This window comes from Apis mellifera, linkage group LG1, assembly GCF_003254395.2.
Source record: "Apis mellifera strain DH4 linkage group LG1, Amel_HAv3.1, whole genome shotgun sequence".
NCBI classification, from domain to species: domain Eukaryota; kingdom Metazoa; phylum Arthropoda; class Insecta; order Hymenoptera; family Apidae; genus Apis; species Apis mellifera.
In genome coordinates this window covers 5,136,301-5,163,587 of record NC_037638.1, presented here as the reverse complement: position 1 = coordinate 5,163,587, position 27,287 = coordinate 5,136,301, and the positions used below count along the sequence as shown (strand labels likewise).

The 27,287-nt window shown below is 29.3% G+C and overlaps 3 protein-coding genes across 6 annotated transcripts in view; 1 reads left to right on the top strand and 2 right to left on the bottom strand.

Moving 5' to 3' along the window:
* The window catches only part of LOC726298 (putative transcription factor SOX-15), a 51,755-nt gene extending 36,781 nt beyond the window's left edge, over positions 1-14,974 (top strand). For 3 of the 4 annotated variants that reach the window (XM_026441716.1, XM_026441713.1, XM_006562778.3), the window contains exons 5-9: positions 11,582-11,804; positions 12,273-12,469; positions 12,837-13,054; positions 13,540-13,843; positions 14,124-14,974. In XM_026441716.1, the coding sequence (XP_026297501.1) occupies positions 11,582-11,804; positions 12,273-12,469; positions 12,837-13,054; positions 13,540-13,843; positions 14,124-14,677 (1,496 nt within the window). In that variant the 3' untranslated portion in view covers positions 14,678-14,974. The remainder of the gene's footprint in view (positions 1-11,581; positions 11,805-12,272; positions 12,470-12,836; positions 13,055-13,539; positions 13,844-14,123) is intronic. The other variant, XM_026441721.1, reaches the window with a different exon arrangement.
* A 6,935-nt stretch (positions 14,975-21,909) lies between these two features.
* Positions 21,910-23,294, bottom strand: LOC412523 (out at first protein). Its single transcript, XM_016917891.2, has 4 exons — positions 23,043-23,294; positions 22,709-22,822; positions 22,319-22,637; positions 21,910-22,227 (listed from the first exon to the last, which is right to left on the bottom strand). The coding sequence occupies exons 1-4, from the start codon at positions 23,136-23,138 to the stop codon at positions 21,917-21,919; spliced, it is 840 nt and encodes a 279-aa protein (XP_016773380.1). The 5' UTR covers positions 23,139-23,294; the 3' UTR covers positions 21,910-21,916.
* A 248-nt stretch (positions 23,295-23,542) lies between these two features.
* Positions 23,543-25,402, bottom strand: LOC102655057. The gene is made up of 3 exons (XM_026442534.1): positions 24,903-25,402; positions 23,751-23,845; positions 23,543-23,662 (listed from the first exon to the last, which is right to left on the bottom strand). The coding sequence occupies exons 1-3, from the start codon at positions 25,107-25,109 to the stop codon at positions 23,596-23,598; spliced, it is 369 nt and encodes a 122-aa protein (XP_026298319.1). The 5' UTR covers positions 25,110-25,402; the 3' UTR covers positions 23,543-23,595.
* Positions 25,403-27,287: the final 1,885 nt, after the last annotated feature.

Below are 27,287 nucleotides of genomic sequence, written 5' to 3'. Positions count from 1 at the left end.
TACGTGACAGAATTTTATTGGCTAGTCTCTGATAGATTTCCCTTTTACGAGGTTTTTGCGATATATGAAATTTCGATCGATTTAGGTTATGTATGTTTCGATTGTGAGGGAACGATTGTTGTCGTCTTGAATTTTAAAAATTTTAGAAATTTAAAAGAGATTGTAATAATATTGTAATTATTTGATTGTTATTAATCAATGGATTATGAGAGTAAGATGAACGGATAAAAAAAAAGAGGCAAGTAACAGCAATGGTTAATTTTTTTTATAAATATATATACTGTAGATATTGAATTTTTTTTTATTGTTCTAGGTTCTTAAAATAATTTGAAAAAATTCTGGAATATTTATGGAAATCTGTATTTCCATAAATACACGATCGTTCTTAAACATTTTTAACAAGTTTTTAAACATTTAAAAAGTTTAAAAATATTTTAGGTTATGTATGCTTCGATTGTGAAGAAACGATTGTCGTTGTCTTTTAAAAATTTTGAATTTTAAAAATTTTAGAAATTTAAAAGAGATTGTAATAATATTGTAATTATTTGATTGTTATTAATCAATGGATTATGGGATTATGGGAATAAAATGAATGGATAAAAAAAAAGGGCAAGTAGCAGCAATGATTAATTTTTTTTTATAAATATATATACTATAGATATTGAATTTTTTTTTTATTGTTCTAGGTTTTTAAAATAATTTGAAAAAATTCTAGAATATTTATGGAAATCTCCATTTCGTTGCACGATCGTTCTAAGTTTTTAAACATTTAAAAGGTTTCAAAATATTTTAGGTTATGTATGCTTCGATTGTGAGGAAACAATTGTCGTCTTGAATTTTAGAAATTTAAAAGAGATTGTAATAATATTTGATTGTTATTAATCAATAGATGTGGAGTAAAATGAATGGGTAAAAAAAAAAGAGAACAAGTAGCAATAATAGTTAATTTTTTTTATAAATATATATACTGTAAATATTGAATTTTTCTTTATTGTTCTAGGTTCTTAAAATAATTGAAAAAATTCTGGAATATTTATGGAAATCTCCATTTCGTTGCACGATCGTTCTTAAACATTTTTAACAAGTTTTTAAACATTTAAAAGATTTAAAAATAAAAATCCTTTTGAAGATGGACGAAATGATACTCAATTAACGAAAGTTGCCCTCCTTGGAATTAAATTATTCTTTTCAATCAATTTTATACATTTTTACACTTATTTTTGTCTCTATAAAGAAACGCATTTAATTTTCCTTGTCGTCGACCGCCATTTGCGAATCAGATGATTAAAATCTTTGCACAATTAACAATCATACATGTTCGAGTACTGACGGACAAAATTATAATTGTATAGTCTTTGTAAAAATTACCTTGGAACGCTCCATCACTCTCCAAACTGTCAACTGGAAAATTATCTAACTATCCACAATCTATATGAAAATGATTTTCGTCACTTCGAACGTTATTGTTCAAACAAATGCATTCCATAGGCAATAGATAAAAATAAAAGGAAACAAAAAAAAAAATAAATAAAAAAGATTCATACGTTAGAACAAAAGCATCAATATCCAAAATTATTATATCCAGGTTAGAAAATTTATTTTAATTTCAAGATATCATTACATCTCATAAAACCATTATGATATTAAATTGGCATAAATTACAAATTTTAAATCGTATATAATTTATATCAAATTATATAGAACAAATTATTAGCAATTAAATTAAAGATCTTCTCTGTTCCATAAGCACACCACCAAGTTGGAAAGGAAAATCAATTTTTCTAGATTCCAATAATACCATCTCCCCTCTTCGAAAATTTTACTTTCACAGATTCATCGACGAGGACACGAAACACGTTGAGAGAAATTGACAAACGCTCGTGTCATTCATCCCCCTTAGCGATCCATCGTGATGGAAATGTAGTACCGTTCTTATGTTCGTTCCACCTCCAACCTCGGTGTCCTCGGCGAGGAGGAAACGTCTTCGTCGTGGAACAAACTCGGCTGTTAACGCTCACTGGGATACATGCATAACGCAGCACGACAATTGCCGTTTCGTACCGCGATATTTCTCGCTTCGAGACACCCAAGGTAACGCGGCACAGCGGCGATGAATGATTTTCCAGGAAGAGATTCAAACGGTGCGCCCACATAGAGGCGCAATCAGGAATGCCGCGAAACTTGTATTTATCGTTCGAAGTTTTCATCGACGATCGGGTGGGCAGTTGGGATTAATTTTCGTCGCCATCCCTTGGCAGCTTGTTGGGCGATGGGTAGGATAATTCTTCCTTGTTCCAATTCGATGGATTTGGTTTTCTTTAGATTTTAATTTCCAGAAAGTATATCTGTGTATTTTTGATCTTTTTAAGCTTGTGTTTTGTTTGTGAGATTCACTTCTACTTCATCATTCTTCATTCTTCATGCTTCATTGAACAAAAATTAAAGGTAGGATGTTTTACTATTTCTTTGAGAAAAGGAATGGAAGATGAGATTATTAGTTTTATGAATTTTTCAATAATAGAAAGCCAGTAATTGATACTACTTATTAAAACTTCTGATTCTATTTAAGAAATAAAAATTATAAATATTGAAGTATTTTTAAAGAAAACAAGGAATAAAAATTCGTTCTTATTATTGGCACAAAAATAATTGACGTGTCCCACAATTATTATACGCTTCAATATGATCACAATGCTAGCCCAAAGTCAAAGGAATCTGAGCACTCCTCCCCCCCTCCTCCAGTAGTCGTCATTTATGAGCTAGCAAGAACTCGATTACGGCTACCGAACGAGGACGAACGCATCAGATAATCCATTAAGATCGGCAGAGGTCTGGCTGATCGCCGGGGACAGATTACTTTTCCGTCGGGCGAAAGCCGGGAGCCGGAGATTGTCGCGAGGGACAACACACTGGGCTTCCTCTTGCCTTATTGTCCACGTGCCCAACACTTATGGTATGCTTATATTCGACCAACGAAAAGTGAACAGAAGTTCTCGAAAATGTTGGTTGACGTTCAGATCATTAGTTATAACCGAGATGGTTACCTAAAGAATTTTTAATTGTTCCTTTATAAGTGTAAATGTATTTACTATTATGATATCAGTTATTAGAATGTAAAAATTATTCCTCTAACTTTGCTTTCCTCTTGTTTCACTTTCCATTCATGTAATATGTTGCTTTTTTTAAATTAACTTATATTGTTTTTAATATTAAATAGATATTTTTTTTTTACTATTTCCTTTTCTATTGAGATTCTGTAATTTTAAAAAGTTGATTAAAATTGATATATATATATATATAAAATTAACTATAAAAAAATTTAAGTATAACTTTTTCATTTAGTTCTAAATTTTTAATTGAATTTATTATTTCGTGGCTATTATTCTTCTTTTATTATTTTCATTCTAATATCAGTGTTGTTAGTTGCAAGATTTAAAAAAAAAAAAAAAACTTAGTGAAAAATTTTCAAATCTGTCATGATAAGTAAATGATAAAGAACTAGATGGAAAAATAAAAATCATTACATAGATGATCGTGCTACTCTCTGCGTATCGGTTGATGTCTTTGTTCGAAAAGTAACTGTCAAAGTTGAAAGAGCAAAGTGTCGTAGTGTAGAGATGTGTATGTGCATCGTAACAACCTCGTGCTCGCAACCCATCCCAGCGCCCTCGTGTGGGTGTGCCGAGTACCTGCACGCAACGACACGCTTGCGCGTAACCGCGTGTATATGCATTATTGGCTTATAAGCGGGACGAGGAAAGCGAGAAAGGCGATATTATCGAGAACGGGCTAGAAAAGGATAGAACGAGCGAGGAAACGAACGGAGAGAAAGGTGAAATAAAGAGACAGAGTGAGAAAACGAGATGTAGCGAGAGAAAATTACAGAGGAAGAAGAGAGAAAATAAAGAATGGAGCGAGTATGCGTTCACGCTATGTGTACGTCCATGTGTGCGTGTGACCGAGCGCACAACGAAAGCTAAACACCGACACGACAGGACACAGGGCACAACACACGACGCCAACGGAGATGAGATACATCACGGGACGGGAGACGTATTATTAATGGTGACAGTGGGCGACCCAGGTTGGGCGGGGTGCACGATGCGGTCCCACCGATGTGGGCCTCGCTTTCGACCTCTTCTTCGTCCTCTTCTTGTTCTTCTTCGTCTTTGTTGTTCGTCTCTCTGATCTCTCTCTCTCTCTCTTTTTATAACGCTGTTTTCAGATTGCTGCTGCCTATATTAACTATTACCGTGTGCGGACACGCTGTATAGAGAAATTAAATGAACGGATTTTCTGCTTCGTAACGTCGATCGGTTGTGATTCGATTAAATCAATTCGACGCGGACCGTTTCGGCGTTTAGTTATAATTCATTCGTAAATCGAATTGGATTAGCGGGTTTTGTGTCGTGTCGGACAAACTTAACGGAACCACCAGTGTGTAGTAAAAGGATTTTATAAGATGATCTTTTAATTAATTTAATTTAAAATTTAAAATTAATCGTGTTACAAAGAAAATAAGATATTTCAATTTATTATCTTTATATATTTCTGAAAAACGAATGGTAAAATAGCGTTTAAAATTGATGTTAAAATGTCAAACTTTTCGAAAATCCAATATTACATGTACGCATTATATGATTTTAATGATCTTACTACACTACCCTTGTTGTACCAACAAGAGTTTCATCTCGCAATAACTTTCACTATACCATCGAACACAAGTATCACTGTAGTATCTAGTTATTGTCATTAAATTTTCTTATACGACAAAAACTATCCTTATTCGGTATACCATCGATCGATGTCAATTTTGCTAGCCACGTAGCGCATCAGTCGCGCAACGGTTAGGTCTCGATAAATTTAATTGTGCGCTCGCTCTCGAACCGATACATCATGTATATTTATTACCGGCGTCGCGTGCGTGTAATTTAGCAATCGTTTCGATCGCGGTCGTATATAAACGGCGTGAAACTCATCGAGAAGAGCACGCTTCAAGTCACCGGTTAAAGGACCGTCGCGATCAAGAATCGGAACTTGATGCTCGAGGGTTCCAAGCAAATTGTTTCTTAAACGAGGCGTTTCTTAGGCAAACTGTCAGAGGGCGCTAGAAATGTTTCGGTGTGCCGTGAGATTTATCGCGCACCTCTACGCGCAATTAAAGGAACGTATATAGAGGGGAGTGAGGGAAACACGGACGGGTGCTGCTGGTAACTAATTCTAGACGGTATTCTAAATGCCGAGCGAGAAGTTTCTCGCTTGATTCTGGAAATGTCACGTTCCAGCGATGTTGCATCTGCGAGCAGAACGAAATTCTCCGAGTGCCGATGTGCGGGCATAGAAACGTGGCTTAATCGACTATTGGTCCGGCTGAGTTTGCCACGTGCGTAAATCACCGCGGAATCGTTAATTAACCGGTAGAACGAACGAGCTTTCTGGAAAATGTCAGCGACCAAGGAGGTTATACATTGAATGGACGTTACATGCATGCGCGCGCACATATCGAATTGTTGATAGGTACAAAAAGACATTTCGGCACGAGCGATCTGCGCGCGCAGGGGAGTCAACGTCTAATCGAGAGACGTAATTTGTCGCGATCTCCGTTGGCGTTAATTTATCACGCTTCGAGGAATTCACGAGTCGGCCGGTCGTGTACATGCGCGCCCAGATTAAGCGACGTGGATAAGGCAACCTATTAGCATCGGTTCAAATGAGATTTCCGAAGTATGTTCGCCGCTGATCGACTTATTGTGACCTGCATGCGCTTTGCATACATTTGCGTGCGTCGCGCACGCGCGCGTGCTCGCCTGTCGCCTGTTGCGATAACAGAATTTTTAATGATTCTACCGCGCACCGTGATCGAGTTCTCTTTATAACGCGGAATGAATTTGAAAATTATTCTATCAAGATCTTCGTATAAAATCTTAATTTTTAACGAGAAATAAGATTTTTATAAGGTGTGTGTAACAACTTCCTATTACATAAATAATATTTTATCGATAATAAATCAGAAACTTATTATTACTTATTGATACACAATTTTTATTCTATAAATAAGGTTAAAAGTCAGAAAAACAAAGGAGGCAAAAATTTAAAATTGGATTATGGAAATTTCGATCGAAAAATCAGAAAAGCAATGAGATTCTTAATCATTTGCATCAAATAAACTTATGTTGACAAATAATAATATTAAAAATTTAAATTTAATCACGAATGAATAAATAAATATGAAAAAAAACTTAAACAATCGAAATACAAAGGATTAATTATTCTTGGCAAAGCCAAAAATTCTCCGAAACTGAAGCATTTATTCATTCACGCATACGTAAAACGCTTAGTTTTATGACTTATTTATCATCGCGCACGAAATAATTAATTATTTCGATCTTTTATTGTTCTCCTCGCTCTTTCAAATAATTTAAAAAAAATGTTTTAGAAAATCACCGACAAAGAAAAAAGCCAATCTTCCCAAGATATATATATATCTCTATCGTATCTTTATCAAAGTTACAAACACTTTCTCTTCGCCGTACATCGAATCTCACACCGAGAAGGATTACGATCAGAGGACGATGAAGAACAAACGGCTCGATAGATGTGATCCAACAAGTTCCTAAAGTGTTTCCAATCCGTGAGCGGCTCGCTTTTGACCGAAACATTGAAATTAATGAAGTCGTCTGACTAGAGCCGAGAGCAGGGTAAATTAGAGGTACACGGCAACCATTAGAATACTTAACGAGGACGTCATGGTGGGAAGCAGTGCGCGGGTGTGATGATGAATCACTGCCGGCTAGCTCACCGCGGAGCGCGCCCAGGAATATTAAATTAAGTTTACTTATTGTCGGCCAAAAAGTCTAAGCTGCCCGTCCCTTCTTCATCCGTGTCGGCCCCTCTCCCCGTCCGAGCCACGACCGGATGATTATTTCACCGTTTTCCCCGAAACACACGGAAGCAAATGGACGAATCCGACCGCAACGAGGGTAAAAAATTTTTCGAGGGTAAAGAGAAGAAAGAAGCGTTGCGGTTTCTTTTCGTCCGAACTTTATCTTCTTTTTGTCGTCGCAGATATTGACATGGATATATGCAAAAAAGAGATGAAACTCATAGAAAATCATCTTTTACAATTTGAAAGGGAGAATTATTATTATGAATTATTCCATGCAGTTTTGATTTAATTAAATAATTCATTGGCTATCATCTATAATATATTTATTATATATATTTTTAATATATTTATTATATCCATTAAGGTAAAAATTAAGAAGTTAAAAATATAGTGCAGAAATGGAACTCATAGAAAATCATTGTTTACAATTTGAAAGGGAGAATTATTATTATGAATTATTCCATGCAATTTTGATTTAATTAAATAATTCATTGGCTATCATCTATAATATATTTATTATATTATTATATATTTATTATATATATTTTTAATATATTTATTATATCCATTAAGGTAAAAATTAAGAAGTTAAAAATATAGTGCAGAAATGGAACTCATAGAAAATCATTGTTTACAATTTGAAAGGGAGAATTATTATTATGAATTATTCCATGAATTATTCCAATTTTGATTTGTCTTTAATTAAATAATTCATTGGCTATCATCTATAATATATTTATTATATATTATATATTTATTTATATAATAATATAATATATTTATTATTTTTATCCATTAAGGTAAAAATTAAGAAGTTAAAAATATAGTGCAGAAATGGAACTCATAGAAAATCATCTTTTACAATTTGAAAGGGAGAATTATTATTATGAATTATTCCATGCAATTTTGATTTGTCTTTTTATTTAAATAATTCATTGGCTATCATCTATAATATATTTATTATATTATTATATATTTATTATATATATTTTTAATATATTTATTATATCCATTAAGGTAAAAATTAAGAAGTTAAAAATATAGTGCAGAAATGGAACTCATAGAAAATCATTGTTTACAATTTGAAAGGGAGAATTATTATTATGAATTATTCCATGAATTATTCCAATTTTGATTTGTCTTTAATTAAATAATTCATTGGCTATCATCTATAATATATTTATTATATTATTATATATTTATTATATATATTTTTAATATATTTATTATATCCATTAAGAAAATTAAGAAGTTAAAAATTGAAAAATATCACAGGAAATTTTTTCCATTTCAAAATGAATCCATTTTATTCTGTCAGATAACGTCACACAGAATATAATTCCTAATTCAAAACGTCATTCTAATGGATTCGAATAAGGCGTAGTAACAAATTCACAACGTAAATCCTCCAAACCTAAGTAATTCCCCCAATCAGAGGGTAATTTATCAGAAGAAATCAGAATCCCAAAGAAATTCTCCTCCTTCCGCCCGTACAAAGACAAGCGACAAAGGGGAATTCCATTGAATCTCGACGTGAGCCCGTCCTGAGAGCTTTTACCTCTCAGCGTCAACCCTGCTCGCTGTCGCGATGAAAAGTACGCGTATCGCAAAAAAGGGCAGCGCTCCTCGAGAAGAAGAAGAAGAAGAAGAAGAAGAAGAGGTAAGAAGAAACTTGGGGCGACAAAAATGGACTTTACAGGGAGATCTAGAGAGACTTGGCTACCATCCTTTTTTCCCTCCCTTCTTTTTCCCCCCTCCCTCTCTTCTCTTCGTTTTCTCTTTTTCTTTATCCGCTATACCTCCCTCTTCGAGGCCCAAGTCGTTCGGGTTAGCGTCTCCTCCGGAGTTGAAATATACAAAATGAAATATGAAATAATGGTTCGTGCCTTGTGGCTGGCTAAAGGCACGGGCGCACCCATATCTACGCCCCCATGCGCCTATGTGCCTATACGCGGCCCCGGTATACGCGCCGATCCCTGTATATACATATGTACGCGCACACCATATATACATCCGCCTCGCTCAAGTTTTTCGTTCTTGTCGTGAACATCTTACGTTCGTATTAACCCTTATCCATGCTTAATGATATTCCGGCCTACTATGCCCGCGCAGAGGAATATCGAACCGCAACTAAGGCAGATTCCAGTCGAACGAGAAACGTACGGCCGGCCGAGCCCTCCTTGGTAATTTCGCATCTCCGTTCAACCGTTTTTTCCGCTTCCTCCAACCAGCGAGGACCAACAGCGGCGACCACGACGAACTCTGGCGGGCAATTAGGGATCCAAACTAGTCGTAGCACGAATTAGAAGAGTGTCGATGGACAATCGAGCAACGAGCGTTCGTCCTTATCGATCCTCGAAATACCTCGCCGCAGATACTTTTGCTTCTTTAGTGGCACCGAGAGACCGGATTGTGGTTGTATGTAGGAATAAGTGAATGCGGATCTTAGGTGGAAGAATTTATAGGTTCGCGGTGAAAGATTGGATTCGATTGGTGTAGCGTTTCTAGTACGTATCTGTGTACGTTATATATAGGTAAGATGGAGTTATTGCCTTTTTGTGATTGATCGTATGGATGATTGGTTATATGGAGTTATTATAGATAAGATAGATTGTGGATATTTGTTTCTTTTTTTTTTTTTTTTGGGCTTGATTTTTTCGTTTTTGAACAGATCTTTGACGATTTTTGGATAGATTTTATTTATTTTTTTCGTGGTTATTGGATTCGGAGGTTTGAATTAATTTTGGTTAGTAGTTTTTAAGATTTTTGAACAAAGATCGTAGATTGTAGATTGTATGTAGTTTGATGTGACGGTTTTTTTAGAGGTTAGATCTTTAGTCGGATCTTTGCGAAAGGCGCGAAATTTGAAGTTTTTCTTTTTTTTTACGAAGAGAAATTAATTGCTGTTGATGAAATTAATATGTTGTTTGCTACTTCGAAACTAATATATAGTATATTATTATATCCAACATTTATTGTGTAATCATTTGAAAATGCAAATGTGTATTTTTAATATGTGCAATATACGCTTCTTCCTTTTCCTGTTTATTTCAATTAAACGCAACGATAATATCAGATTTTTAACTATCAAGATTTTACAAATAAAAAAATATTTAAATACATTGACGCAACATTGATTATCATTTTAAAAATATTATTATTAAAGGTATAAAATTTTTAAACAAAATTAATTATTTTTTTCTACTTTGTTAATTGGTTAAAAATGAATATTCAATGGATATTAAATCAAATAATATTCCGTATGCAAAGAAAAATAAATAACAAGTTTATGACATTTTATGATTAGATGCAAAGTTTATATCTTTATTTATCTGTGTACATAGTTCAATTCGATCCGGATTGAAACATTCAAAGCGAACATTCTTGTTTTATGAATAAATCTATATTTTTTCTCTAGTAAAAAACGTTCTATGATAGAAATTGAAGCATTTCATTATGCAATTTTGAATGCTTCCATTTTCCAAAAGATGTGACTTCTTTAAAACTTCTTGCATGAACAATCAAAATATGATAATTGATATAAATCAGAAGATTGATCTAAAAATATAATAAACAGATCAGACATGAATATTGAAATTATATGCATATAAAATTTTTTTAATGCTGTTAAAAATGAAATCATTTTTAATGATCCTTTCAATGTAAATGAATTTTGCAAATTCAGATCTTTTGAATTAATCAATAATTAAAGTAAAATATTAAAGAAATATAAATTTTAAATCATTCTTCACTAATAATTAATCCTCTGTAATAATCCTTCAGTTCAATTCAAATATTTTCAATATTTTAAGCTTTTAAAAATCGTCATTCATCGTTATATTCCATTTCATCATCCGTCAAGATTTATTTATAATTATTAAAGAAACCTTGTGAATAAAAATCAGAATAAAAGTTAAGAAACACATAGAAAATTGAGAAGGATGGATATTATTAGTTTCAAAATCTGTAAGAAGAAAAAAAACCAAAATATCTCTCTCTTTCTTCTAAAAAAAAAAAGACAATCTAACCAGAAAAAAGATTCACCATCTTGAAAACTTCTGTTCCTCAAGGTATTCTCGAAAAAAACAATTCAAATAACCATTTCCTTACACCCTTCCTTTACAGCACATGCAACCACATGTAACATTACTCATCAAATTTTTATTGCCTTTCACGCCGCCCCCTGAATTCAGGAAGACCAGTGGTAAGCATCTCGGATGTACCTCTACATACAGTCTCGTTCAAAAGTCGCAGAAGTCGCAAGATAAATTCTTAGAACAAAAATCATATTTTTAATAAGAATTTAACGTATAAATCATCAACTTTAATGATGGAAATTTTTAGTAAATATATCAATACATAAGCATTTGATATAGTATAATAATATATTTAATTGGTTACTTAAATTTTTTATAATTTTTCAAGCATCATAAAGTAGAAAATTTAATGGATGATTTTAGAAATTGAAATACTGATATTAAATTATTTTTCTGAGCAAAATTTATTTTTGTTTAATCGTGCATAGAATGAAACTTACCTTACTTGGAATGATCCTTAACATTCATCTTGTGATATAATAAATAATCTAAGACTTTTGAACAAGGGTGTACAATACTGTACATAACCTAACATTGCAATGTCGTATCGAAAATCGTGGCACCGTTGCAGCTAATGGACGACCCTCGTGTATTTCAGGAAAGAAATGGCGAGGGTTGACCCCGCAGGACAGAAGGCCGTACGTCGAGGAAGCCGAGAGGCTGAGGGTCATACACATGCAGGAACATCCGAACTACAAGTACAGGCCACGGCGCAGAAAACACGCGAAACGGGCCCCAGGAGCGCCCTCTTCTCCTCCATCGGCGACCAATACCACGACCAATAGGTCCAACCCCTCTGGCACCACGATTCATCATTCCATGTAAGTCCACGTAATATAATCGAAGTTTATAGGCCCACCAATTTTTTAATTATTATCCCTTTGTTGCGAGTAATTAATCGAATTTGCGAATAACTTCGAATTTTGCGATTAATTTTTATTACGTAATAAATCCTTCAACGTAAAGTTCATTGAATAAGAGATAACTAGGATTAGGATAATTGCACGCTGCATATTTATAACGGAGACGTGATTAGTTTTAGTAATTAGATGCACTACTTTCGTTACGCGATTAGATATATCGTGGTTACTACAGAAAATATTTGCACATACTTTTATTATTGAAGTTCTATTTACTAGGATTTTTAGTTCGTTAATCTTACGCAAGAGGGCACTAGTGAATCTAGTAGAATTTTTCTAGTTATTTTATTTATCTGTACAAGTAAATTTCGTTCGCGTTAAAAGCGCTCCTTAAAAGAAATACGAAGTGACGTTTGATATTTATTTAAGGTCTAAGATGGACAGTTATCAAGGCATTCCTCAGATCCCGTGGGGCGGCCATTCCCCGATCTCATCCCTGTATCACCAGCAGCAACAGCAAGGTATCCAGGAGTACAAATCGGAGAGCAATTCCTTGTACGGTAGTCCTTATACGCCTATCATTCACTCACCGGACATATCTCCAGTTGCCAGTCCCGAGCCAGATGGTGAGACCTTGTACTCGCATTAATTATCGTTCAGACACCCATGGAACTTGTGGAATTATATTTGTACATATAAATTATCACTATTATTTTACAAATTGGATATATAATTTTTTCTTTATTATATGTAAAAAAAATTCTATTCATAGAATTTTATATTGCAATTATATATATATATTTTTAATTCTATTATCATTAGAATTTTTTTATAGTGGGAATTTTTTGAACAATTAATATTTAAATTTGAAATTTTCTTTTACTATTCTTTTTTTTTATCATTAATAATTTTTCTGTTTGTCATTTCTGTGTAACTGTTAAGACAGCTAATTAAAACTATTAATTTCGATGCATGAATTTGGGTGGTAATTAGGTGACGGAACGCATTTGCCATCAAACCAAAATCCAGATCCTGAACGAGATCTGATGGAGGGTTCGTCGAAGCAGCATAGCGAAATAAGCGAGCAAACGAAACGGTACACTTTCATGAGTACCGATAATCAGTTGCACACGGGTCATGCTGGTGGTACTAGCATATCGTCGTGTCAGAATTCTGGTGCTTACACAGACACTCTGACTTACAAAAAATCAGTGAGTAATGGCATGAATACAAATGATCTTGTTGAAAGCTAGGAGGACAAATATAGTCCTCGTTTACTTGCTTGTGAAATTGCAGAAAATTTGAAACACAATATTCAAGAATTTTTAATTCATAAATATAAAAATTAAATATTAATCTCCCTAAGTGACATAAAGATTGACAAAAATGTTTTATCAATTCAAATCCTTTTCAATTCAATTTTAAACAATAATGAAATAACTTTATATCCTCCCTGTATTTATTTATGTTATAAAAATTAAATATTAATCTCCCTAAGTGACATAAAGATTGACAAAAATGTTTTATCAATTCAAATCCTTTTCAATTCAATTTTAAACAATAATGAAATAACTTTATATCCTCCCTGTATTTATTTATGTTAAGCATATCCCAACGTCTTAATTATAATAAGTAAGTGAGTGAAAGTTCCAACCAGTAAGTTTTTCTTTTTTTCTTTTTTTCTTTTGCCTTCTAGGTGAGTTACTTAAATTTCGAGAGACAGCCGTCGAGCATAGCCGCGGTCGGTATAGCGAATGGGATGATGGTGTCGTGTAATAAATTACGCTCCGGATTTGAGAATGTTGGCTCTGTGACGGGGACTTTTTATCCGCCGGTCGCATCCCCGCACGATCAATCGTTGCAGCACTATACGAGCACCCAATCCTCAAAGACTGCCAACTATTCGATGCAGTCCTCCGTCGAAAGCAACTATAATCCTGTTCAGTGTGCCAATCGACAACAGTCTATGGGGATACGCGGAGCCGCCGAAGGTTGTTCCGGTAATCCTTTATTCCTTCTTGTGTGTCCTGTTACACTTGGAATTAATCCAATAATCGATTATACACAATTGGAATGCTGTTACTATATTTTCAATTTTTCTCATGAATATATATATCATTTAATTTTATTCAAAAGAAAAAGAAGAAATACTACTTAAATTCATTTTCCATCCATTTTTCATTTCAATTATCTTTATCAACTCTATCATTTCTAAAATTCACTCCTTTGAATATCTCCCTTTTATTAGAGCATTCTTCTCCATGATGGATTTATTTTCAGGTGTATCCCACCGATACCAAATGACTCATCATCAGGAATATCAAACGGAGGGGACCAGCGCCGGTCAACAGCATCCAATTCTGGGTCATATGGAGGCCGCGATGGGCACAACAGCGGAGGATGAACAGCAACAGACTTTGCAATTGGAGAAGTACTTCAAGTATTCCCATCCTACAAGCGTAGCACACACCAGCCTCACCTCGCAGAATCTACTCGACAGCAATCACAATTACGCCAGTGATCTGCGTTACTATACACCTCAACAGACTCAGCTAGACATGTCGAACTCTCAGTGCATCTCAGTTGATGATCAGGCAAAGGATGCTCGTTGTTCAAACGTGGGTATTGCTCACGGGATGGAACAGTATCATCAGGCTATGGACGTGGCAAAATATCCGGAGCATCAGCAACAGCAGCAGCAGCAGCAGCAACAGCAACAGCCTCAGCAGGCTCAACAGGCTCAACAGCCGCAGAATATCGAGCATGTATCCAAGGCGGATGATGATTTCAGTGTAATACTTGCAGATGTGCGCAAAACTTGTTACAGTAGCTAGTGTTTCGGATAAATGGGAGATGTCTAGAAAAACACTGAGATATATTTGATATTCGCCGTTCTAGTTTTGATTTTACGAAGACCTTGATGTTGATTATAGGTCTGATCGATGTGGAAGATGGTCGTGCGGTTATTGTCATAGTAGATGTCGCAAATATTGGTTACTTGAAGTTGGGGAAGGATGAACCTTACTGTGTTGCAGCAGGAAGGAAGAAATAAGTGGTAATGTTTATCACACAGCGATAATTGAATTTTTTGTTAGTTTTTTTTTCTTTTGATTAATAAATAATGCTATAAATATGGATAAAAAAAAAATAAATCCCATAGATTTTTGGAAAAAATTCTCTAAAGAAGATAATAGAATTTCTTTCTATTTCAAAACAATTTTGGATTCTGTAAAATATTATGTTAGAGTAGTATTTTCTAACTTCTGTTAAGTTGTGACTCTTCTATAAGGTAAGGAAAATCCTATTTAATTATCAGAATTCTAATCTAACTTTTTTTTAAATTCTTGAATTCTTTATAGAACTATATAATTTCAAAGTTTTGTTCATCAATGTACATTCCAAATGTACAAGGGATATGAAAGAAGAAATATTGGTTATTTTAAAAAGCAAAAGTGCCTTTGAATATTTAATACTTGTGGTGTCTACTATGCTAAACAATCTTCGACTTTAGAGAAAATATTAGAATTATACGGTAAAATGATCTAAATCTTTTTGAAACAGACGGTTTATCCCTTATGGCTGTAGAGAAGAAGTTAGGTGCTAGCGTCTACGAAGAATCCGGTGCTTATACACATTTTTGTATACACAATTTTCCGGTGCTAATGCTCTTGATAACGTTAATTAAAGGTCGCAAGGAATTGGTAGCAAATTAATTTTAGCATATTTAGTATTTCTATTTTCAATGAGCAATATTAAGAAGACGTTACGTTTACATATATCTGTGAATTTCTATTTTCTTCTTCGAAAAGAGGTTAGATGAACTAATAGAAGAGAAAGTATGGAACACAATAATTTGAACATGTTTGCGTTAGGAACAATTGTTATTTGTTACAAACGACCTGGCAACTGTCAACGTGTCTGATTTGAGGTAACGAAAATAAAGTAGGAAGCATTCTTGACTCTCCGGGTTTCGTTTAGCGAGCCAAATAGTACGCAACACTTTCAAAAGCATTTTTTCATGGATATTTTTGTTGTTTAATCATTTTATCATTGCTTAACTGCTATTTAGTTATTAGTTGAGAATCTAACCTTTACGCTTCGATATTTAAAAATCGGTGTATAAACACCTAATTAATATAAAATTCAATTTTAACTTATTAATATTTTTCTATTAACCAGAAAGATCAATATTTTTATTTATATTAGTGATATAAAAACATAAATTAATTAAAAATTAAAGAATTATTTATTTTTAAATTAAAAATATATGAGAATATTATATGCTGTGTATAGGTTAGGTCTCAACTATCGAATATGCAATAAAACCATTTGATTATTCTTTATCAACTTTATCACTTATATTTTTTAATACATACCAATGTTTTATAAATGTATTATAAAAAATTTGTTTTATATATATATATATATCGATTCCTTGCTACCTCATATTTTTTATTTTAAATTTTCGCAATTATACCTCGTTAACTTTTTATTTAATTGAAATAGACGGTTTATTTTGAATAAATCGATCAAAACATCGAATCTCTTTACATGCATTCGAAGGGATTTTTTTTACGTGATCAAAAAACGTGATATGATATAAAATATATAAAAAAAAAAAATCTAAGATATTATTATTTTTAAACTTTCAAAAAACGATTTAATTTAATCCTTACAGATTTATAGAGATTTAATGTAATTTCATTTTATTTAATTTATGTACGATCACCGATGAATTAAGATAACGTTGTGACAGAATCGTTGAAGATCAACGGCATTATTGTTGAGCTATTTTTATCCACCTGTGCACTCATGGTACAGCATGGCACTGTATATTTAGAGCATACCTGCATATTTCACCGTCGGAAATAGATCGAATTTAATTTTTTCGTAGCGAATTAAATGACGTATCGGTTTCTCGTAGCGATCGATCCTGGTTTCAGTGGCAAGCTACTTAAGAAAAAAAAAAGGATAGAATTACATCGTTTCTCGTGTATTCATTTGTGATTACGGAAACGAAGTCCATTTTTTTTTTTTTTTTTTTTTTTTTTCTTAGCGTAACAATTTAGTCATTCTATTTATGACGCATATTTCAAAAAATTGGGATACTTAATATATAAATGAAAAAGAGATATATATACAGAGTGTTTCAGATAACTTCGGATAGGCAAAGTTCATCACCCTGAAACGGTAAGAGATAAATGAAAATTTCGAAGGAAAAAATTAATTAATTTTAAATAATGCATTTTTTTTTTCATATACAATGTATTATACATATATAATTATTATATCATATAAAATATATAAATGTAATATATATCTATTATAAATCTATTATATGCACATTATATATAAATGAATTTTATTCGACGCTATTTATTTTCTATAAAAAAAATATTAAATAAATTGTATCTAAAAATAATTAATCCTTTCAAAAAATATTTTAATTAAAATTTGCAAAATTTTCAAAATAATTCATTTTTTTAAATTAATAAATTTTCGATCTAAAATTATCTTATTATTTTTTTTTTTTATAGAAAATGAAAGTAAGCATTGATGAGACAAAAAAATATATTAATTTAAAAAAAAAATGAAAATGATTACGAAATCATCGAAACATGATCGTTCAATTTTTATCCAATGAAATATTTTTCTATCTTTTGCTATTTCAAAACTATGATCGGATCCAACTGCATGAAACAGCCTGTATATAACTCTCACTCAAAAGTCTTAAGATATTTATTAAGAAACTATATTAATTGATTCAAAAAGTATAATCAATGGAAACAATTTTTTTTTATTTTTCTAATAAAAAAGCAAATTGTTAATATTAAAATTTTATTAGAAATTAATGTCGTAAGACTTTTGAACAAGTGTATAATATATATGTATATGTATATATATATATACATATATATTATATATATATTTTTTTATGGTGATAATTTAGAATCTTCTGTGAAACTTATTATACTTATTTAAAAGGAAAAAAAAGACGATATTATAAGGTACCTTGTTTTTAATAAGTGTACGAGATTTTTTTTTTTTTCTCTAAGCCTCCTCGTTAGCGATTTTTACATGTGTATAAGCACGATCTCCTTACTTTTCTCTGTTTCAGATGACTGAACAAAATTCTCGCTGTATATGTATTATAAACGTAGCGAAACATTTTTTTTTTTTCTGTTTTTATTTTATTTTATTTTTTTTTTTTTACTCACATAAGCTTCTACTTCCATAGTTTTTAATACTCTATATAGAATACGATGATACCTATGTGTAGCGTGGCAATAAACGTGGATATTTTATCGCTCGATCCTCGATTTTGAATACACACTTTGCGTAAGTGCGACATATGGTATTTAGGTAATGAATATAAAGAATGTTGGGGAGAGTAAACTAAATTATTATATTGATTATTGTATCGTACTTAATAGAAAGAATTATCAAAAACATTCATGAATTTTTCGTGTACATTTATTATTATTAAATTAATTTCACTAATAGATAGTCATTGAAGAATTAAAACAAAGATATGCGTATAGCTATTATAAAAATATTATACATGTTTAAAAAATAGGGCGTTTCATTTATCTTTAAATACTCTTTAATTTATCTCTTTTTCGAAAAAATTATTTATTATATTTTCGATATTTTTCTTAAATATATATATATTTACTATTATGGAAGGAAAAATATTATTATAATATTATTATAATCTAATTTGTAAAACGTATAATAAGTTCTTCTTTTCAAAATATGAAAATAATATTGATGAATAAGAAAAGAAATAGAGCAAACAAGATACCTGTAACGTCCTCGTTATTGAAAAATTTGTTATTGTTATAATATAAATATTACTGCAAGATACTGAATATCTATCAAGAACAATCAAAATTAAACGCAATGTTTATTTATTCGTTCTTTTTATTAAATATATATATAAAAAATATATGTATAAGTTACAATGTTATTATGTAAAATTGAAATCATACACGGTGAGTAACATTATTAAGTTCCAATTCGAAGTGTTGATAGAAAAACGTTTAAATTCTATTAGTTATCTCCTTCCTTTTCTCGTTTCCTAACCTGCCCCCCCCCCCCCACCATATTAACCAAAGTTAAGACCGCACAATGTTCGCAAGTTAGTCATAATAGATCAGTGCTTTCATTATTTGAGAGAGAAAAAGAGAAAGAAAGGTTAACACATGATGTAAGAATTTTTTTCAAACAGGAACAATAGTTTGAAAATTTTTTCCTTAATTTAAATTATACACTTAATAATTAATCTTCACGTTATTCATGTGGATTTCTTTTTATGTTTCTCCTTTTTTTTCTGCTTTTTTTTTTTTCCATCGTGCACGTTAAATGACATATAATTGTCGATATACTAATGATAATATAACATCTCGAATATTTTGCAATCTGTCTATACCATATTTAATAACTAATAATAAATATACAGGATGATTCACAAAAAAATGATGAACCAAATTTTTTTTTTAAATCGATTATTTTTAATTTCCAAAATTAATAAAATGAAATTTTATATCGAATATAATATCGTATTTAATTGTTTTAAAAATTGAAAAAAAATTTCATTTCTTTGAAATATTTTTAAAATGTATATTTATATTTTTCAAATTTTCAATAAGATTAAAAAAAAAAGAATTATTCATTTGATCCATTTTTCTTATGAGTCACCCTATAGATTGTAGATACGTATATACACAATGTACAAATTTATATTGCTGTTTACAAACTAACCGGTTACACAGTTCACGTTCGAATTACTTAATCGAGTTATATCATTGACTCACACGTATGAAGTTCGTTCTTAACGAATAAAGTGATACATTTCTTTTTCTTCGTTTCTCTTATTCTTAGTGAAGTATAGTATGGAACTAATACAATGATACAAACGTGAGCGAGGTACGATACGTGTGTGCCGTTTAACGCTTACAAGTTTCATAAATATTCGATTACAGGCGTAAGTATGTGCAATATGTGTACACAGTATATTTCCCATTTTTGTTTATCTTTTTTACTTACACTAGAAAATTTAAATACGATTTTGTCAGTGAGGAAGCACGGAGAATTGCAACGTGTATATATAATATGTTTATTATTAAATTGGACAGATATTGCAGTCTTGTTTATAGTGGTTTGCTATGAAACGTATACTCTCGTTTTTTTTTTTATCTCTCTCATTTAAATGCCAAGCAAACGTTTTGTACAAATAGTGAATTCTTATTTCTTATACAAATCAACAACATTTCATTCATCGATTATTTCATATATTATATGTATATATATATACTATGAACTGTACGTTTCAGTTATTAACAAATATCCTTTATATACAGAAATCTAATTCATTGTCACGTACTTAATTTTTCATTGCTTATATCTGTGTCAGCTTTTTCTCTTTTGCATTATGTACAATCGAAACTACCTAACTTATGTAAATGGCAGCTTTACAAATCATGTATAAAATTCTGTACAGACACCCGTGCGTTTATTGTTTAAGTAAATACGCGTAATCATTTTTTATAAATTATTAAAAATATAATAAAGTTGTTAGTAATATGAGTTAATTCATTTGATAATTAGGCAAGAATTGTTTGTAACATATTTTTAAAAAAAATTATAAAATTTTATATCATTTTATCTATATTGTTAGTTAAAAAAATATCAAAATAACGAAACGAGTATAAAAAATTCTAACCTAATATTATATTTTTTCATATGTATTATAAATTCAAAAACAATTCTTTCATATCTTTAATAATTTAAGAAAAAAATTGCGCGTATTAAATATCGTTAATAATATATCATGATACTATACGTGTGTAAATTAAACGTGCAACCATCACGTTATCCTGAATGGATTATTTGTAACTGATATTATCCTAATATATTAATATGTATATATAAATACTTATTGCCGCAAGTTTAAACGGCAATGAATAATTAAAGAAACAATGTTCGAATTTATACTCGAACAATGATACGCCTTTCATTATACAATAACAATGTTGCTTTGTGAGAAAGTACATGAATTTATAATACTAATACGCACATCTGTGACAATGTACATATGTTAAATAGTATGTACTTTGTAAGACACATTATAGTATAAGATTAGGAATGATTACCTTCTTGATAAATACACGAGAATATTAATTTAGGAATGTATGATATATGATAAGTAATAAATAATTAAATAATTTTCATATAATAAGATATATAAAAAATCTTTTAGAATTAGTTTCATTTTTTCTTCTTCAATAATTTTTTTTTCTTATTTTTTATATTTTATTTTTTTTTTTTATAAAGTTCTTAATTCGTTATTTTAATAAAATACAAATATTAGTGTTACAAATGCATCCATTCAGTACAATCTATAAAAGTAAGAATTCATCTAATCTAAAAGTCTGTTGACATTCTAGTACATGTACCAAGGATTTTCCTCACTCTGCTTTCGTAATTAATGGAATCGTCGATACCCATCGTGCATCTGTATAGAAAAACACTGGCACTTTAAAAGCACATCAATGATATTGACAAGTTCTGCAAATATAATATTAATACTTGTCTATTTAAATTGATTTGTTCATCTCATATTAGTATTTACTATAAGTAGAGAATTATATATGGCATCAGAAACTTCATCAATAAACAGAGTAGATCTAAAAGTTTTATAATGATTGATTTTAAATTATTCTCTAATTTTTCTTAAATGCATCATGAAGAAAATATTACAAATTTAAAAGAGAAAATTTTCTTACAAAAGATAAAAAAATTACTATATATCTGATAAAAATGTACTATAATAATTTTATATATATATATATAATAAAATGAAATTATAAATCTTAAAACAATAGTACTATTTGTCACAGATGTTTACATTTACAAGCATTTAATATTAAATAAGAAAAAATTGAAAAAAAAAATTTGAATTATATTTTTGTTAATATAAAAATGATAAATTAAGAAAATAATATTTTCTCATGCTCTAAAAAAGTTTAACTTTTTATAAATTACCTATATATCTACAGTGTTCTTATATGTCATTCATCCCATAAACAATTCTGCTTCATCTTAGAATAATATGAGAATATAAAACATTTTTTACATGTTTTAATGCCACATTTATATGGAGTAGCTGCTTTTTTACCATCACTTTTGCCTTTGCAAAATTTTAAACCACATGGATACCATCCAATACATAACTCTAATGAACATGTACAAGGTGCCCACATATTTGATGTATCTGCACATCTTGTTACAAATAGAGATCTTGAATCATTTGTACCTTGTTGTGTCAAAGAATTTGTGCTAAAGTTATATACAGCTGCCATCAATGAAAGTTCAGATGAACCTAATAAATTAAAAAATAAAAAAATCTGATAAATTAAATTTAAATCTTATCTTATTTTAAAGATCTTCATTCATGCGTCAATAAAACTCACCAGGCCTTTGAATCCATTGTTTTATATCTTCATTTCTAGTATAAGCAGATCCAGCTGCTTCTCCACAAAGAGTTGCAATGTGCTTAGAGATATCTTTAGATTCAGATACATCTAAGAATAAGTCCATAGTATAATTTACATGACCCTTATCTTCCTCTGCAACACGTACAGTGCCTGGATTTTTTTGCCTTAGTTTAGACATTGCATCAGAAGATATGAAATCCACTTTAAAAAAATGATTAACAAAACATAAAACTTGATATTGATTCTGACCACGTTCTTCTTCACCCAAAACTAAGGCTTTTATTATTTGCACTTCCTAAGAAACATGTTTTATTTTTATTTATATAATATGAAGAGAAATTATAGAATTTCAAAATAATGAATTACATTTTTGAAATCAATAAGTTGTGTTACCAATGTGCCATCTGAACATTGAAATTCTAGAGTAATAACATCTTCAGTAACATTGGAAGAAATTGTTTCTAACAAAATATCACCACCCTGTAAAGCAGCGATATATAAATAATGCATTTATCTTTAAATTGCTATTATTTATCTTTAAATTCTATTTTATTAAATTTTAATTGCAATTAGATTATCGAAATGAATTTTTAATTGATAAATTATATCACAAATTTTCATTATATAGCACAATTGTAATATTTATTTTGATTTTTCATTATAATATTTCATATAATAACTGCTAAATAAAAATATATACCTGATTTTTGACATTTATGAGCAAATGAGTTATACAAACGCTATAGAAATAATGCAACAAGAAACAAATTGTGAATAATTCGTTGAATTTCTTCATTGTCGCATGTTATAATTACATCTGTCACAATATTAAACACTACTGCGATTAATTATAATATATCGTCATTTATTTGAAAGATAGGTACTTTAAATATAACCTAATCGTAACAATTTCCTACTTCATACATTTTGTAAAGCATCATTCACAACTCTATTGTCATTGAGTAGAAACTAGATAGAAGGGTATATAAATTATATAAAGTATATTTTAAAATAATTAATTAAAATAAGCTTAGAAGTTTTGCTTATTACTTGTTTCAAAAATTAAATTAAAGAAAATAATATTGGAATAAATCTAAAATCAAAACTACAATATTAAAAGTTTATAAATTTTTTATTTTTATAGTTAAAAATCATAGCAGAAAATTTATATTATATAGAAATAAAAATTGTATGTTTAAAACTATATATTAATAAAATAATTGCTTAGATTTTATTACAATTTCAAACTTCTTTCACTTTGCCGCGGTTTCATTTTTCCAACCAGTTTGATTTATTCTTTCGGTTGATTGATTGTCATCTCTAAAATTTTTAAAATATTTCTTTTATATTAATTATATTATATTAATTAGAATATTTTATTATTAAAGATTTGATTGCATTTACTTACTGACATCTTAATCGTAACTCAGATAAAATAGATGGTGTTGGAGGCTTTTCGAGAGGTTTTAAATCATACGTTTTTAAATGTACATAAACGGGAATCTGGAAACAAATTTTTTATAAATATATCATAAAAATTATTATAATATATCAAAATATATTATCTTTAAAATTTTAATAATAAATTAATACAGTTATAAATAATCAAAGAAAAAAAGAATTAAACATAATGTAAAAAATCAGAGTTTTTAATTATTTAATATTAATTATTCTTTATGATATAAAGGTATAAACAATAAAAATATGTTATTATTAGCAATAATAATTTTTTTCTTTTCGTTGCATATGACACGATCATAAGTATAGACATATATAAATAACAGAAAAAGAATAGAAATAGAAAAGATAAAAATTGAGGATTTATGCTATCTCAGAGTATCGCAAATTAAATATAAATCTAGAAAAAATATTGAGAAAAAAACAGAAATAAGATAAAAATTAACTGTCATTTCTTACTCTACCTTACCATAGGTTGTCTTTAATACTCAAGAGATGACGCTAATAATCAATTATTGTTCTAACTCTGTCTTTCTTTCAACATTCGTTTTCTTTGTCTACTTTTGTGTTTAATTTGCGGCACTCTAGAGATGGCGCTGATTCCTCAAATTTTATCCTATCTCTATCCTTTTTCTATTATTTACTCTCTTTATTTATAGTTTTTGGCGCATAACTTGGCGCAGACAATATTAATTGAATACAATTTTATCATTTTTTTCAAAAACTATACAATGTGTTTTAATTTAATTTAAAAATATAAATATTATATTCTTGACGTTGCAATATATCTTTAAGATAACGATTTCAAAACATATATTTTAATACAAGAATATTTAATTTCTCGTAAGTGTAATACAGATATTCTATCATTTATGAAACATTTGAAAAAAATCTTCTTTACCAACAATGAATATAATATATAAAGTTTTACGAATTATAAAAGAAGAAATATACAGAATAAAGGAAGAAAATAACAACATAAGAAATTCTTCGGATGCTCGTCCTTCCCAATAATGATAAATAGAAAAAAAAATAAAATCCTAAAATATAAAATTTATTCTATATTTTGTCTGTTTACTTAGAATATGATAGAAATACTTACATACGGTAGCGATATATCGAGGATTATCGGTTCAATATATTTCTTTGGTATATCCGGAATTTGATAAGAACTGTTCAATATCGATAAATCTGAGCCGTTTTCAAAAGTCAATATAGGCGATATTTCGTTTCGATCGTCACGTAAATTTGACTCATTTAGATCGTTCGACAGTGAATCGTTTTGCTCGATATTCACCGTATTTTTCATCTCGATAAAAAGTAGTCTTTTCCTAGCAAAGACTGCTAAAGTTTTAAGATGTAACCAGGCCGAACTACTTTCGCGGAAATAAAGCCGAAGTCCCACTTCAAGTTGAGCGTTGGCCTCTAGATAATAATTCGAGGATGCTCTTCACCGTTATGCCCGGCGAAGTGTTCACAAACTGAAGTCCCGTGAGCCGATATTTGGTCGATAAGTTCCATTCCGTTGAGCAATGGACACCATGGAATTGCTCTCTCTGACTCTTTATTTTTTTATGTCATATTTTTAAAAATGTTTATGAATATTAAAATTATAGAAAAAATTATATCATAAATATTATATTATATTTCAATTTTCATTTTTCTTTATTTTTTTTTAACGATGAAATCTTTAAAAAAAGTGAAATTAATCAAATTGCATTCTGAAAATTCATAGTATCGTTTTTAATTATATTTTTTATGTTTTTTTATTTTTTTTCACAAAAAATATTAAATAGCCTTATTATTTTAGTATTTATTTAATTGATGAATAAAATAAATGAAAAAAATTAAACTAAAAATTTCTATCGCATTTTGAAAATTTTGAATCTGAAAGAATGAGCAATGAAAAAAATAAATAAAAATGACATCATGCTTTTATAGCTGCGAAGTATAAAAAGGGAAGACAAAAGGAAAAGATGGATGATTTTTCATGCTTATGATTCTATGAAACAACGAAGATTAAAGGGATTAAATAATATTCTATATTATAATTTTAAAGATAGTCCAATATTCATTTTAATATTCTCATATTTGTAAAAAAAAAATGATAAATTAAAAAAAAATTATAAATAAAATTAAATTAAATTAAACATAATTAAATTACTCTTAAAAAGAAGAATTAGAAATTAAATGAAATCAATTAGAAATTATAGATTAATTGGAAATTAGGATATTAATTAATTTTATTGTCAATCTTAATATTAATTTTTGAATAATCTAAAGATTTATTGATCAAATTCAAATTTTTAATAAAAATTTTAATATTCCACAGAAAATAATTTTTTTCCACTATTACATAATAATTAATTAAATTAATTTAATTTAATTAATTATAAATATAATCTTTTGTATTATCATGTCATATCCTATTATTATGCATACTGAAACATTTTCTCTTTTGTTCGACGTGGATAAAAATTTTTATGAACACGAACGTTTTTAAGGCTTAAATAGGGTTACAAGTTTGCTTCCTATGAATGAGCTTAACTTATGAATCGATTTTCCTTTACTACTTATCGTGTAACAGAATATTCCATCTGAAAAAGATTTTTGTATTCAATTGTGATTTTCCATGTAACTATCTTTTTAACAATAAAAGTAGACGATTATTAATTAAGATTTTATTAATTTTAATTGAATAACATCATTTATTTGTCAAATATAGCATTTATAGTAATTTTTCATACTTTTATAATTAATAATTATTTATAATATTTATAAACTATTTTAAAACTTAATTAATTAAAAATTTATTATATAATTCTAAAAGTTGAATTAATTAAAAATTGCATCAATTTGATACATAATATTTCAAAGCTTCTTAAATTCAAAATTAATAATTAATGTTAATTATAAAATATTTAAATAGTTAAAAATTAAAAATATACAAAAATTAAAAAATTTATATCAAATAATGATTAATAATTATCATATTAAATATTTATTTATACTATTTTATTTATAAATTTATATAATATAATATATTATAAAGAATTAAATGTTACATTCTACAAATATGAAAAATTGTGAGTATTCTCTATAAAGTTTCGCGTGTCTAGGATAGATATTCGATTACCAAAATCTAGTGAAACATGAAAATGTATACTTATTCAGTAATTGAATGTAGAAACTGTTGATATTTAAATGGGATAAGATCATATTTTTAATTTATCAAAATCACTCTCACTTTTCAAATCAAATTATCCAAATTTGATATTTTTTATATGTACATCTACATATTCAATTATTTGATCAATTTAGCTTTAGATATTCCAAACTACAATATTGTAAACTGATCCTCAAATTTCATATAAACAATAAATATTATAAATATTTTTTTAAAGAAAATTTAAATTCATTAAAAAAAAATCTACAATTTTAAAAAATTTTTTTATTATTATTAATATTATCAATTTTAAAAATATAC